Here is a 13,674-nt window from a genome sequence, read left to right as displayed (position 1 = left end):
GCTGTTTAGTTCTACAAATTGGAGGAAATTCGAGCGTCCAGTTTCATTCGCATCGCAGACTCGCAGCTCATCACCTGACTAAGTTACAACGCTGGTCTGATTCCACCCTGCCTCCGGTTTTTTGTGTAAGTTTTTTCGATTTTCTCCTTTTTTTTTTTTTTCTTGTCTCGTAAAGCGAAGAGCGAACGATCAGCTGTTCATCATGTCAAGCAAAATGTCAAGCGCTGAAGGCTGCACATCGCCCTCCATTTCCACAATATCCTCCGTTAAAGCCTGCTTTCGAATCTTTTCTCCGGCCTCAGCAGCGGCGATCTCCACGCCTCCCTCCTTCTCATCGTCCTCGTCGAAGCACACCTCCTTTTTTCTGTCGTCGGGTTTGGCATTAGGCTCGGTTTTGTCAATGCGTCGACGAGCCATGGGTTCTTGATCTGGGGGCGCGGAGCCAGAGCCCGCCTCAGCCTTCGGCTTGGTGTTCTCCTCAGCTTTCGGCTCCACGTTTTCCTTAGCCTTCGGCTTCGCTTCCTCATCCATATCTTCAATAATCTTGAGGATCTGATTGTGAGTGAAGATTGTGCCATCGTTAGGATTTGCAGGATCGCCGCCTCCTTGTCCCTCCGGGACTAGAGATTGTCGCGCCCGGCCCGTCGCAACATCACCGAGGACGTCGGGGAAAATCCAAGGGAAGCTAATGAGTGGAAGCTCAGTGAAGTTCACTTCAACAATGGTAATATCCTCTCTCTGCAGTGCCTCTTTGCGTCGAGCCTCCAGAGCCGCGGCTACTTGCTCCTGAGTAACACGATACATGGCGATGACCAAGGCAGGAATGTTTCCACCCTGACGGCCGACTTTGTCATAGCACTGGTGGCGAAATCCACGGCGGAGTGTACCCACAATCCTGCCAAGGTCTTCCTGCATCTTGTAGTCCCTGATCACGAAGCCGTGGCGGAGTACAAAAGTTGACCACACCTCAAACTCGGTGTTGATCTCATACTGAGCCATGATTTGTCGCATGTTCATGTCGAATTCCGCCTTGAGCTCGCGGGCGTATTCCATGTAGGTCTCACTTGCTGCAGCCAGCGGGGATTCCAGGATACGAGAGTCGAAGGGCTTCTCTAGCTTGGGAACAAAGTCCGGAGTTACCACTGCGTCGTACAGTTGGCCGAGGATTTTAGTAGACTTGTAAATGCTGGATGGTCTCTTGAACCGCTTTTCCATGAAATGGGGCCAGAACTTGGGATCCAAAGAGCGGGTCATTCTCGCATGCGCACCGCTCTTGTTATAGTCAACTGCGTCAGAATGAAGCTGAGCGAGACGAATGCACTTGTCTTCCCATACACCCCTCGGGAGTCTGTCAGCCCAGGCCAAATGCGCGTGTGCAATTCGGGGGAGGCAGTCATTCTTCATATAGGTGACGAAGAATGAAGTGATCTCATCAACTGTCACATCGTGATCAAGGTCTGGCGCTTTGGAACCCTTGTAGTCCATGCATTCGACGAACCAGTTTGTGGGAATCAGATCGGGGTCCCAAATAACGAGGTAGTCATCGCCGTCGAGGTCACCCCCAGAGCACATGCTCGCAATGTCCTGGTCGCCAGTTTGGGGAAGCACGACCACATCCCGAAGCGCTTGCAGTTCCGGTCGGTTCACTGCTCGAACCACACGAATATCTCCAGGATGAAGAGAAGGGTTGCGAGCGAGAATGCAGAGACCTTCAATGACTTCGTACTCGCCATCTCCATCTAACCGGCAGATCTGGACAAAGATTTCAGGAAGAGCGGCCAGCCTCTCTTCATAAGAGGCTCTTCTGCCCGGCAATGCGCTTTTGAAGTAGCCCTTCAAAACACCTGTCTCGTCTATGACACCGAGAAGGTTGGCTCCTTGGTCTATGGCAATCTTTGCTTTCTCTTTGAGGTGCTTCAGATGCCAGGACTTCCAAAGCTCGAGCATGGTATTGGCAAACGGCTCCTCATTTCGTCGGAAGCCATCAGATACCATCTGAGCCAAGGTGAGGGTCATCTGGTTTGGGTCGACGTACTTCTGAAGAAGGTTAATTGCTTTCGAATCATTGCGCATGGCTCGATGGAAGCTACTCAACATGATGTTGAGCTTACTGTGGAAGACTTCATCTGGTATATTCAGAGCAGAAAGCACAAGAATTAACTGGCGATTTAAAGTTGCGAGAGAATACTGGGACCAGCGAATAATCTCCAAGCCAGCTTGATTGGTTTCGAACTTTTGCTGACTTGGTCGAAGGTGTACCTCCTGAGGCAGAGGGTCTCCAGAGACAACAAGCATGCCCTTGGCTCCTCCAAGTCGAAACTGGAAAGCCGAAGGAGGTTCTCCAGTGAGAGTTTTTATGTTGTGCTGAGAGGTGACCATCTGGGCAAGGAATTTGGAAATCTTTCCAACACCATCCGAGAACGTGAAGTCGTTACGAACAATTTCATCGCATGTAACAGTTTGAACGGATGATCCGGTGAAAGCTCGGGTTGTTGAAAAGCATTGCCCTAGTCTTGCAGCGTATTTGGCTACATTTCGGATATGGTTGAATTGGCCCATCCAGGCCCGGATAGTTCCCGCTGAGATACCGGCATCTGGTGCAAAGAAGTATGCGCCATGCTCGCGGAACTGGGAGTTACCAAATGCGAGGAACTCGTAGCGACGGTCTCCAATAGTGATACCGTTGGCCAGTGTCCTTTTGACACGGGTGTAGATCTCATCGTTGGAATCGCTCAGTGAAGCATTGATGCGACCTTCGGTTCTTTCATCTGTAAATCGAACTCGAAGAAAGCGCCCAGGTGCACCTTTGGTAGACCATTCGCGGACGACACGATTTGAGATGTCTACAGTTGGGGTATTGTAGTAAATTGTAGTCGGAGTGACTCGTGCTGTGTGCATGAAGCAACAGTAGCTCGGAATCTTCGAGTCAGTCACTCCTCTGAAGAATTTGAGACCAAAGATTTCCATGGCCTCAAGGTACTGTTTTTTCTCAGTTGCAACGAACTCTAGGAGTCTTGTAGCTTGGTCATCCCCGAGATCCTTCAATCTCTCTACGAATTCGCGGGTCATGGTGAATTCAGAGAGATATCCCTGGGACAAACAAACCTCCAGTTGATACCGCACCTTGAAAGGAAGATGGAGATAGTTCTGGTCTCCTAGATCTTGCAGCAATGCGGAAGCCTTGTTAGACTTGGACTCCGAAAAGTCAATCCAATGCCACACTGGTACCGGTCGGTCTGTTTTCTCGATAAAGTGACTTCCATCTTTGACGTTGATGTTATAATCCTTGAAGATTTCTCTAACGCGCATCAAATAGTGACTGTTATCGTCGACACGACGCATATCGGGATGTACGTCCGGTGCGAATGAGATCTTGAATACGTTCCATCGCCCTGTTAAAAAAACTGGTTAGCGTACAATATCATAATGGATACCGGTACTTACCCAAGTCAATGATATGTCCCGTCTTCTTCAAATTTGTGGGAAGATTCTTTAGCAAGTTCGGGTTATGTGTCACGGAGGTTTGGCGATACCAACTATCCTCTTCTCTCCAGCTCAACGGCTCTGTCAATGTGGACCGAATTTCTTTGGCCTTTCGGTGCCAAATGGCGGCGGAGCCTAGGACGATCACAAAGGAATGTTCTCGCGTGGCTTTGTCGTACTGTTGGTAAATCTGGGACAGTTGGAGAAACGTGATTTTGACACGATAGTCATGCTGGATTACGTCGGCAGCAGTCTCCGATCCGCGAATGCCCACTTTGAAGTAGAGGAACAAGCACTTGCGCATGACATCCACAACAAATCTGGGGTATGCCAGGTTGTTAAAGCTTTGCATAGAATGGATAGTGGATGGACCTAGCAGGACACCGATGTCAACTTGAACGGTTTTCAATTCCTTCAAAGAAAAAAACTATTAGTATTGTAAGATAGCTTCATGTTATGCATGCACTCACCAGTTCACCTGGAAGCTGAACATCTGGGCGGACTGGGCTCTGGATGGTCCCGTTCGAATCACCGCAGCAGACATACAGCGCTAACGCTGTGACACGGCCACTCCGTAGCTTCACCCCGAAGGAGCCGGTTCTCCAGAAATCCTCATCTGGAGGTGGCCTATAGATGATCAGTAAAAAGCATGTAAGAAGCATGGTGAATTGACAGGATGCTTACTTGAAACGAATGCGTGCCTTGGAAATAGGCCGGCCCGAGGTGTCCTCCCAGAGATCGATGGAGATCAGATTACCGTACTTGTTGAAAGCGTCGTAGATGTCGTGGGTATTCATTTCCCTTGGGACATTCAGCAAGTCCACTGCACAGGTCCTCCATGATCTCCAGGTCGTCCAACCCCGGACTGGCGGGTTGGACCTCGGGGGTTGCACGTTGGGGATATCAGGGCCTGCCATTGTGCGCTTGGTTGTCAGGCAAGAGAGTAGGATGTGTTACGAAGAAGCAGAAGAAGTTGAAGAAGAGGAGAAGAAAGGGTACGTTATATACCCTTCCAAGGTCGGAAGGAAGGATTGGGACAAATAAGAAACGGAAAGGAGGACTAAAAAAGAAATGAGCGACTAACGGAAACTGAAAGATTAATACGCGTGAATAACTATATTCTAAGAGTCTATATAGAACATTAGAGCGCACGGAAACACGTTTTGTACGAAAAAGTGACCGTCTTAACCTGTAATGGCCCTAGGGGCAAGAGAACTGACTATAAAATGAGGGATAAAAGACATGGCAGGGATGGCATATGAGAGTTTAATTGATCAGTTTGAATTCAGTCAAGCGAGGATAAGATGTTTTAATATAGACTTGCAAATGAGACTATTGCTGCTCTATTCTCCTTCTTGAAAGTGATTTGAGACTGAGAATCCCTTCACTGTACATATAGTCCAATTGGTTAAACATGGCTACTTTACGGGGCGTGGTGAAATATTTCTAATGCCCTAGTGATATTCTAGTGGAAAATAAATTATTTGCTACCTTTAGAAAGCCGAAGAGGTTGTGACAGCAATAGTGTATTATGTGTATACATTGAGTAAATTCAATACTGGCAAGGTGAAGGACAAATAAAAAGAAGGGCACAAGCAAATGAATCACTCTAAGCCGAGATAGAAAGGAATAAGGAACAAAGGAAACCTCCCTGAAGTTTCAAACAATTGTCTTAGGGTAGTGGCAGACTTTCAAATGGTGCAAAAATAAACTAAGACTATCTAAGGCAATTAGGGTCCGTGGTGTAGATTATTGCTTACGAAGAAATATCCCAAGGATAAACGCATCGGTAAGCAACATGTACGATAGATATCATAATTATTCAAGACATAGGTATCTCCAGGGCTAGTCACACAACACCGGACAAGCTTCTCACTACGGGGCAATCCGATCTGTTGACTCAGTAAAAGCAGTGCTTGAGAAGAGAAAGTCTTTAGAAAACTCAAGATCCATATCCAGGTCCAGATCGTGAAACCGGTTTTCCTCGGAGTTCCCTTGGGCCTGTGTCTCCTGGAAAGAGTCATCCACCTGATTGCGTTTGGATCCACTGCTTGAATGTGATTTGGTCGGGCTGTTGCGGTCAGCCTCTGCCAGTGGCTTTCTTACAGAGCGAGACATGCCGCTAGCCGGCGGCGGGCTTTTCGCCTTGGAGCCAGTAGTGTTCAAAGCATAAGGCTGATTTGTTGATTTGCGATTCCCTCTTGGCCTTTTTGGGGTAGGTCCATTAAAGCTGGATGTTATGGATTCAAAGGACTGTGCCAGCTGTATACCATCTTCATCATCGCTTATGGTTTGAGGGATCCTTGCAGCTGGAGTGGCGTTAACAGAGGACCTAGTTCGCTGGTGTTTGGCAGGCGTGTTTGACTCAGGGGCATTGGCGGAAAAGCCCATCACGCCCATTAATCGACCGATGTGTTGTTGTGCCTCTGAGAACTCACGGGCCTTGGCAGCACGTTCGTCTCGTAAAGCTTGCACCTAGACTTGACGTTAGAGTGTGTAGATTTTGCATATAAGGGTGGTAATTATTACCTTTCTCTCCAGGTGTTGGATCCGTTTGTCTTTCGATTGGACATCTCTGGAAGCATCAAGAGCGGCAGCTTGCATAGCAGCATGCAATCGCCGATTTTCTGTCTCGTGCTTTGCTATCTATTCGGCACAGATTAGTTTCACATATACACGGATTTGACGCTTATGTAGGCATACATCAGATGTGGCCCGAGAAGCTCCAGCTTCAAGATCATGTTTCAGTTTTTCAATCTCACTCCGCGATTTTTCATCGGATTCTTCTAATTCAGAGTATAGCCTCTCAACTTCCAAATTCTGTTGCGCAACCTAGAAGGGTCAGTATGACCAATTCGTATTGATTGGTGACTGCAGAAAGACTCACAGTTGTTTCCGCAGATCCCAATTTCTTTCGCAACTCTTCCTCTTGGGCCATGAAGCGATTCACTTGATCTTCTTTCTCATCAGCAAGAAGCCTGGCCTGCTTTAATGCCTCTCTAGCACTAGCAAGCTCTTGCTCCAGAGAGCTAGAGATTTCAGATAAAGTAGCCTTTTCGCTCGATATTTGATCTAGACTCTGCCGTGTCTCCTCGTTCTTCATTTGCAAACTGCATAGCTCCTGCTGAAGGTCTTCCAGTTGGTCATCCTTTCCAGTAATAGTAGCCATCATCTCCAATTCCTTTGAGCGGGCCTTTTCTTTTTCGAAGTGAAGCGCCTTCTCGGAACTTTGCTGCTGATATTGAAGCTCCTCGCGTGCGGAGTTAAGCGACATATTCAACTCCTCGGTATATGCGTATTGACCTTGAAGGAGTTGTTCAAGGCGTGTGTTTTCGTGGCCAAGTTCAACAAAACAGTCGTGTGAGTTCCGCAACTTAGTTTCCATCTCTGTGGTTTCACTTTTGAGTTGCTCGTTTAACTCTTCGTTTTGCCTTTTCAGTTGCTCGTTTTCTCTCGCATATCTGTCCCGCTCTTCTTCGGCAGCTCGTAGGGGTCCTTCAACATCGTGACAGCGACGCTCTAGGTCAAAGCACGTATCCTCGATCTTTCTCATCATATTGTCGTGAGAGGTCTGGGCATTCTGCATGAACAGCTCAGTCACTCCAGAGCGCCAATTACGGTTCACTTGGGTCGAAGGAAGCTCATGTCTGTCGCGCAAGGCGAAAGAGCCACGGAAGGCTTTGGGGGTTGTTGTTGAGAAGGCACAGTCGAGGCTCGGCATTGATTGCTCTACTCGTCTGATGAATGTTTGCACGATAATGTCGCTTCCGCATTGCGCCGACGCCACGTTGTAAAGTCCCAATAGAGATAGGAACAGCCTGTTCTGCTTTGTGTATAGCTCGGATGTACGCCATGCTCGACCACTGCATTGGCTTTCGCTTGGCTGTCGAGGAAAGTATTCAACCATCTCCCCAAGCACTTCCCTCATAGGGACCATGGAATGCTTGACATTAGAAAGCATGATATCGGCATGTACTTCTTGCACACCAGCTAATACCAAGTGTGCCAGGTGCAGTGTTATGATCTCTGCCCCCGTGCATTTACTACCTTTCAAGACATCGAACGTAAAGGCCAAAAGTTGACGAGTGGCATGTTCCCCAGATTCCTATTGATATCAGCTGTCAAAATCTGCCCATGAACAGGAGCTCCTATACTTACTGCTAAAGACTTCGCGAGGCGTGGAATCAGTTGATGGGGTACCGTCTCAATAGTCTGTTGGCTATTCTTGGACAAAAGGACCTTTATGCCAACTTCCCGTAGCTGGGATGGCAATGAATGTGCCGGGAGAAGTGTGTGCAAGAAGACAATTACCTATCATCAAGTAATTAGTATTTCGTCTCGACGGGAACAGCCAATACTAACCATAGTTTGTGTTTGACTATAGGGAACGTCTTTGACAGCCTTCTCGCACAGTTTAGCAATCTTGGGATTATTACCTGCCATCCAAGCTTGTTTCTGCTCAGGCTCAATTGCGTCCGCTATGCAAATCGCCAGCCGAATACTCTCGGCCGCCTCGGACGGCGCCAGATTACAACTGGATGAGCAAGCTAGTATAACGCGCAATACGACCAAGTCAAGTGTTTTGAGGCCCCGTTTCTGGCCAAAGAAATGCTTAATGCTCAGTAGCCATGGCATTTCTGATCCATGTTGAGTTTGAGATGTTGTATCCAGTGCTGTCGCGATTTGCGCGAAGGTTGCCAGACACAAAAGGTTGCCCATATGATCGTCGAGGTTGCGCAGTGTCTTAGTGAACTCCAGCTGAAGATTGGACATGACCTCGGACGGAATGTCATTCAAGATTCTTGGCGAGCCTTTGAGTCCTGAGATGAGTGTGTGAAGAGGTGCTACAGTTTTAACACAGGGATTTGCTGCCATCAGGCTGACAAGCTTCCTGATGAATGGGGCAACCCTAGCTGGCGGTACAAGACTCGCTGGCAGGGGCGATGAGAATAACGCGATACATGCCGGAAGATACTGAACTAGTTAGCTGACGCCCTTCGGCTAGCATTTGTTGCTAAGAACGAAGCTCACCTCATCCCCATTAGTGTCCACTGCCTTTTCTAAGAAGGCATCCAAAATCACCGGATGTCGCTCAAGCAGCGCATCCCTAAAAGCCGATGATGTAGATGCTATAGTATGTCAGAGTCGAATTCCAACAAGACTTCCATTAAGCCAGCACAAACCGAATGCAGTGATCAGAGGCAGCGCGACGAGTGACCGCGATAAGGCTTCAATCAGAACATCAGCCAACAAGCCAACTTGGCAGGGTTTACACAATGCCCAGGTGCCAATTGTCGAAGATTTGGTGTGCTGCACCAAATCATAGAGATCCTAGTATTATCAGTATGTATACTCCAATGAAAGTCTCAACCGACCGACTTACCTGTAACGAAGGCACGTAAGGCGCGGTGACTAGGCGTTCTACCTCGCACACTAGTTGAGCGAGTTGCTCTGCCATAGCTTCACGATTTGCATAGATGTTAGTTTCGTGGATTTGGTGGACTGTACGCGATGCATCTGAATTGTAAGGTTGATGTTGTGAGGTTCTCTACCCCCCTCGGTTGCCCCGTCAACCATTGACACCTTAAATTTTCTACCTTTCTCTCCGTTCAGTGTCTTATTAGTTACATATATATAGTCAGACATATATTCTTGAAAGAGGATTCAACTGTGAACGCAACGTACAGTAAATATGTAAGTGCAGCTGTAGAAAAGGAAGAATCATGGAGTAGATGATCCCATAGTAAATCCTGACCGCCTGGCTCACCGCCGGACTTTATTGCTTGTTCTGTAGGGCAAAACCTTCGAATTACTTGCTCGATGTCTATATCGTGTCCTTTTTATGAATCTTTTCAGCCATTCTATCCTCGGGAGGAAATTTAAATCAATATGGAGCATTAGACTTCCTTTACCTTTTGATTCAGTATAAATACTTTACAATTATTATACTGCAGGCAGAACATTTGGCGGCAGCTACCGCTCACCGGAGTTCGCACGCAACTCCGTTTCTGTTCCTATTCGCCCCCACGTTCGGCTCTTCTCCACATCTTCGGTAATGAGAAGATGGCCAGAGAGTGAAATTATAGTGGATTATGGCATTATGAAGGACCAATCTAACTGCTTTTCTCGGCCGAAGTCCGAGGTGCAAGGTCAAGGTACAAAAGGCTGATCACCTCATGCTCGCATATCGAATTCTTTCTTCCCTTTTCACAACAGCTCCTAAGGTTTAATCCTATAATATCTTCTAATCGTCCACAATGCGACCAGTCCTCCGGGTCTCACGAGGGCTACCGGCTCCGATTTGTCGGCCTCAGGTCTCGCGCGCTATTGTAGCTCGCGGTGCTAGACTGAACAGTTCCGATGCTGGGAAAACAGAGCACACAAAAGAGAGCAATTCCTCATCTACGAACGCTCCGCCCTCGCCCTTTTGGACCCCCGCCAAGGCTTTACTCGTCTCCGCATTTGCTGCGGGGTTAGGCTACGGCGTCTCCTCATATACTCAGACACCGACACAGACCTCCAAGAAGCCACAATATGGCTCAGTGAAGGATTTTGAAAAGGTAGATCATTCAATTGCAACAGCGTAATCTCGCACCAGTCCAGGACTATTCAAACTAACAACACCCCAGGCCATCAACGAGCTAAGAGCAAAGCTCGGCGAGGACGCAATCAGCACCGAGCAAGACGAGCTCCACCAACACGGCTTCTCAGAATGGTCCAGCCTAAATGCTGACCGTCTTCCGGTCGCAATTGCATACCCTAAGACCACCCAAGAAGTCTCCGAGATCGCCAAGATATGCAACAAATACCGCATGCCCATGATTCCCTACTCGGGCGGATCGAGTCTGGAAGCCAATTTCTCCGCCCCGCTCGGCGGCATGACAATCGACTTCGCCTTCATGAATAAGATCCTAGAAATCCACCCAGACGACATGGACATCGTCGTGCAGCCCTCCATTCAATGGATGGATCTGAACGAGAAGATCAAGGATACAGGCATGTTCTTCCCTGTCGACCCAGGCCCATCTGCCATGATTGGCGGTATGGTTGGCACAAACTGCAGTGGCACCAACGCCGTCCGTTACGGCACTATGAAGGACTGGGTGATTAACCTCACGGTCGTCCTAGCTGATGGCCGCATCATCAAGACCCGCAGACGTCCGCGCAAGACTTCCGCCGGCTACAATCTCACCGGCATGTTTGTTGGCTCCGAGGGTACGCTTGGTATCGTCACTGAAGCTACTTTGAAGCTCGCCCCGCTCCCAGAGCAGACTCGCGTTGGAGTTGTCGCGTTCCCGACTATTCGTGATGCGGCCTCAACTGCTATGCAGGTCATTCGGAAGGGTGTCTCTGTGCAGTGCATGGAGATCATGGATGATGTTCAAATGGACGTTATCAATCGCGCGGGTGGAACGGGCCGTGAATGGAAGGTCTCTCCTACGCTGTTCTTCAAGTTCTCGGGAACTGTCGCCGGTGTCGCGGATAGCATCGATCTGACGACGAAGCTCGCCAAGAATAACAATGCGCAGTCTGTTGAATTCGCTCGTGATGACCGCGAAGCTCATGACCTGTGGTCGGCGCGAAAACAGTCGCTGTGGAGTATGTTGGCGCTGCGCAAGGAGGGATCAGAAGTCTGGTCGACTGATGTGGCTGTGCCCATTTCTCGACTGCCTGATATCATTGGTATGGCCTCTTCAAGTTTGACTTCATTGCATGTATACTGACTCCTGCCAGAAATTTCTAAGAAGGAATTGGTCGACCTCGGTCTTTTCGCCAGTATCCTTGGCCACATCGGCGATGGAAACTTCCATGCAAGCATTATGTATGACCGCACCGATCCTGCCGAGAGGGCGCGGGTCGAGAAAGTAGTGTACGACATGGTCGATCGTGGGCTAGAAATGGAGGGCTCTTGCACGGTAAGTCGTTCATATTGGAGAGACCGGAATATCAGCTAATTCGGTACTACAGGGCGAGCACGGCATTGGGCTGGGCAAGAAGGGATCTTTGAAAAAGGAAGTTGGACCGGACACAATTAATGTCATGCGCAGTATCAAGCGCTCATTGGATCCGAAATGGCTGCTGAACCCTGGCAAGATCTTCGACTACGACGACGAGACACCGGGCCCAGGACATTGATTGTGATTTAGCATTACTCCTTAGCATTATACACCTTACAAAAGAATATACCTCTGAAGGCGGGCTCCGGGAACTTCAAGACGGAGTACATCGCATCATCATATTACTACTTCCCTTTGGAAAGTCGCTTTAGAATCGGCATTATGGTGATAAGATCAATATCAAAAGAGCTAAATAACACAGGACTAAAAGCATATGTCATTCTATCCGATGCCGAAAATTTCTCAAGCACCAAGATACAAGTATTCTATTAGTACTTTATCTACAGCGCAGCAAACCAAAAGGAATCCTATTTGAAGACGTTGCGTAAGGGTCAAGAAATTCGCCATATCACAGGCCGAAGAAAGAATGCAAACAAGCCAAACCCTTGGACATTAAACTTTGACTGAAGACCCACATATCCCAGCCAATCGGGGAGTAGTACACTTGTCCGGATGTAGACCGCTGACTAATCGCGGGGCAAGGCAATTGGCTGAGAGCGATATCGCTGTCGGAGTGAAATGTTACAAGCCTTCAACCACATCACCCGTTAAGCGGTAAGTACAATCGTGTTTCATATTGATATTTTATTATGAAAATCCCCTGCGACTCTGAGCCATGTGGTCAGTGAGGTATTGAAGCCGGCAGAGCCTCGTATATACTGCCTGCGGGGCTCTGGGAACGCTTTGACTCATACAGGTCATGATTCGACATGGAACCCTTGTTCTTCTATATATGTTTTGATTGATCGCTAGTTTTGACTTGGTGGAACTTTTCTTTGCTAACTTACGCAAGATTTATACCCGTCTTCATATAAAAACTCAAAAGCAAAATGGCTCCTTCATTCCCAAAGAAGAAGTGCGGTACGGCCTCAAATTTTTACAAGATATTCCATGCATCGTTCAGTCTAACATGTTACAGGTGTTCTCGGTGCCACTGGCTCTGTGGGCCAGCGCTTCATCCTATTGCTGGCAGACCACCCCTTCCTTGAGCTTCAGGCCGTGGGTGCTTCTGAGCGTTCAGCCAACAAGAAGTACAAGGATGCCGTGAATTGGAAGCAGGCTTCTCCCATGTCTGAGAAGCTCAGCAACTTGATCATGCGTGACTGCAAGCCCGAGCATTTCTCAGATTGTGACCTTGTCTTCTCTGGACTGAACAGCGATGTTGCTGGCGAGACCGGTATGTGATATCAGGTTTAACAAACTAGACCCGGCACTGACATTTCACGCAGAAATGGCATTCATTAAGGCTGAGATCCCTGTTTTCTCAAATGCAAAGAACTTCCGCAAGGACCCTATGGTGCCTTTGGTGGTTCCCACTGTGAACCCCCAACATCTTGATCTGATTCCTCACCAGCGCGAGCATTTCGGTCTCAAGAAGGGCTTCCTGGTCTGCAATTCTAACTGCGCTGTTATTGGTATCGTCATTCCCTTCGCAGCTCTCCAGGCCAAGTTTGGCCCTGTCGAGGAAGTTGAGGTTTTCACTGAGCAGGCCGTCTCTGGAGCTGGCTATCCCGGTGTACCCACCATGGACATCCTAGACAACGTCATCCCCTACATCAGCGGCGAGGAGGACAAGCTCGAGAACGAAGCACAAAAGATTCTGGGTTCACTGAATGCCAACGCCACCGGCTTCGACGAGCAGACTGGTCTCCGCATCGGTGCCACCTGCACCCGTGTTGGTGTCACTGACGGCCACATGGCATTCGTTTCCTTGCGTTTCAAAGACCGCAAGACCCCAACTGCCGAGCAAGTCAAGGAGGCTCTGCGGGAGTACAAGTCCGAGGCACAGAAGTTGGGTGCTCCTTCCGCACCGGAGCCCGCGATTAAGGTGTTCGATGAGCCCGACCGTCCCCAGCCCCGCCTGGACCGCAACATCTGCGGCGGTTACACAGTGAGTGTGGGCCGAGTTCGTGAGGGTGCCCCAGGCGGTCACTTTGATATCCGATTCGCTGCCCTCTCTCACAACACTGTCATTGGAGCTGCTGGGTCATCCATCCTCAACGCTGAGGTCGCTGTTATCAAGGGCTACATTTAAATTGGATACGGAAAAGTGGAATTATCAGCGCATGTCAAA

The 13,674-nt window shown here is 48.7% G+C and overlaps 5 protein-coding genes across 5 annotated transcripts; 3 read left to right on the top strand and 2 right to left on the bottom strand.

The window, feature by feature from the left end:
• Positions 1 to 189: 189 nt before the first annotated feature.
• Positions 190 to 4,400, bottom strand: N7518_003000 (uncharacterized protein; the record flags this gene model as incomplete). The annotated part of the gene is made up of 4 exons (XM_057183927.1): positions 190 to 3,392; positions 3,445 to 3,895; positions 3,954 to 4,110; positions 4,168 to 4,400. 4 exons carry the CDS (start codon positions 4,398 to 4,400, stop codon positions 190 to 192), a joined length of 4,044 nt encoding a protein of 1,347 aa, XP_057045377.1.
• Positions 4,401 to 5,358: 958 nt separating this feature from the next.
• Positions 5,359 to 8,941, bottom strand: N7518_002999 (uncharacterized protein; the record flags this gene model as incomplete). The annotated part of the gene is made up of 9 exons (XM_057183926.1): positions 5,359 to 5,958; positions 6,013 to 6,129; positions 6,187 to 6,315; positions 6,371 to 7,588; positions 7,642 to 7,794; positions 7,846 to 8,457; positions 8,515 to 8,612; positions 8,667 to 8,814; positions 8,867 to 8,941. 9 exons carry the CDS (start codon positions 8,939 to 8,941, stop codon positions 5,359 to 5,361), a joined length of 3,150 nt encoding a protein of 1,049 aa, XP_057045376.1.
• A 799-nt stretch (positions 8,942 to 9,740) lies between these two features.
• N7518_002998 (FAD-binding oxidoreductase) lies at positions 9,741 to 11,619 on the top strand (the record flags this gene model as incomplete). The annotated part of the gene is made up of 4 exons (XM_057183925.1): positions 9,741 to 10,043; positions 10,113 to 11,166; positions 11,218 to 11,399; positions 11,452 to 11,619. The coding sequence occupies 4 exons, from the start codon at positions 9,741 to 9,743 to the stop codon at positions 11,617 to 11,619; spliced, it is 1,707 nt and encodes a 568-aa protein (XP_057045375.1).
• A 210-nt stretch (positions 11,620 to 11,829) lies between these two features.
• N7518_002997 (Aspartate-semialdehyde dehydrogenase) lies at positions 11,830 to 12,415 on the top strand (the record flags this gene model as incomplete). The annotated part of the gene is made up of 3 exons (XM_057183924.1): positions 11,830 to 11,872; positions 12,011 to 12,155; positions 12,394 to 12,415. The coding sequence occupies 3 exons, from the start codon at positions 11,830 to 11,832 to the stop codon at positions 12,413 to 12,415; spliced, it is 210 nt and encodes a 69-aa protein (XP_057045374.1).
• Positions 12,416 to 12,430: 15 nt separating this feature from the next.
• On the top strand, positions 12,431 to 13,635 carry N7518_002996 (aspartate-semialdehyde dehydrogenase family protein; the record flags this gene model as incomplete). The annotated part of the gene is made up of 3 exons (XM_057183923.1): positions 12,431 to 12,461; positions 12,520 to 12,777; positions 12,830 to 13,635. 3 exons carry the CDS (start codon positions 12,431 to 12,433, stop codon positions 13,633 to 13,635), a joined length of 1,095 nt encoding a protein of 364 aa, XP_057045373.1.
• Between the last annotated feature and the right edge of the window lie 39 nt (positions 13,636 to 13,674).

The sequence above is a fragment of the Penicillium psychrosexuale genome (genome assembly GCF_028828465.1).
Source record: "Penicillium psychrosexuale strain IBT 29551 chromosome Unknown utg000002l, whole genome shotgun sequence".
Lineage (NCBI taxonomy): Eukaryota > Fungi > Ascomycota > Eurotiomycetes > Eurotiales > Aspergillaceae > Penicillium > Penicillium psychrosexuale.
The sequence above is the reverse complement of the archived record's forward strand: the minus strand, read 5'-3'. Positions and strand labels throughout refer to the sequence as shown.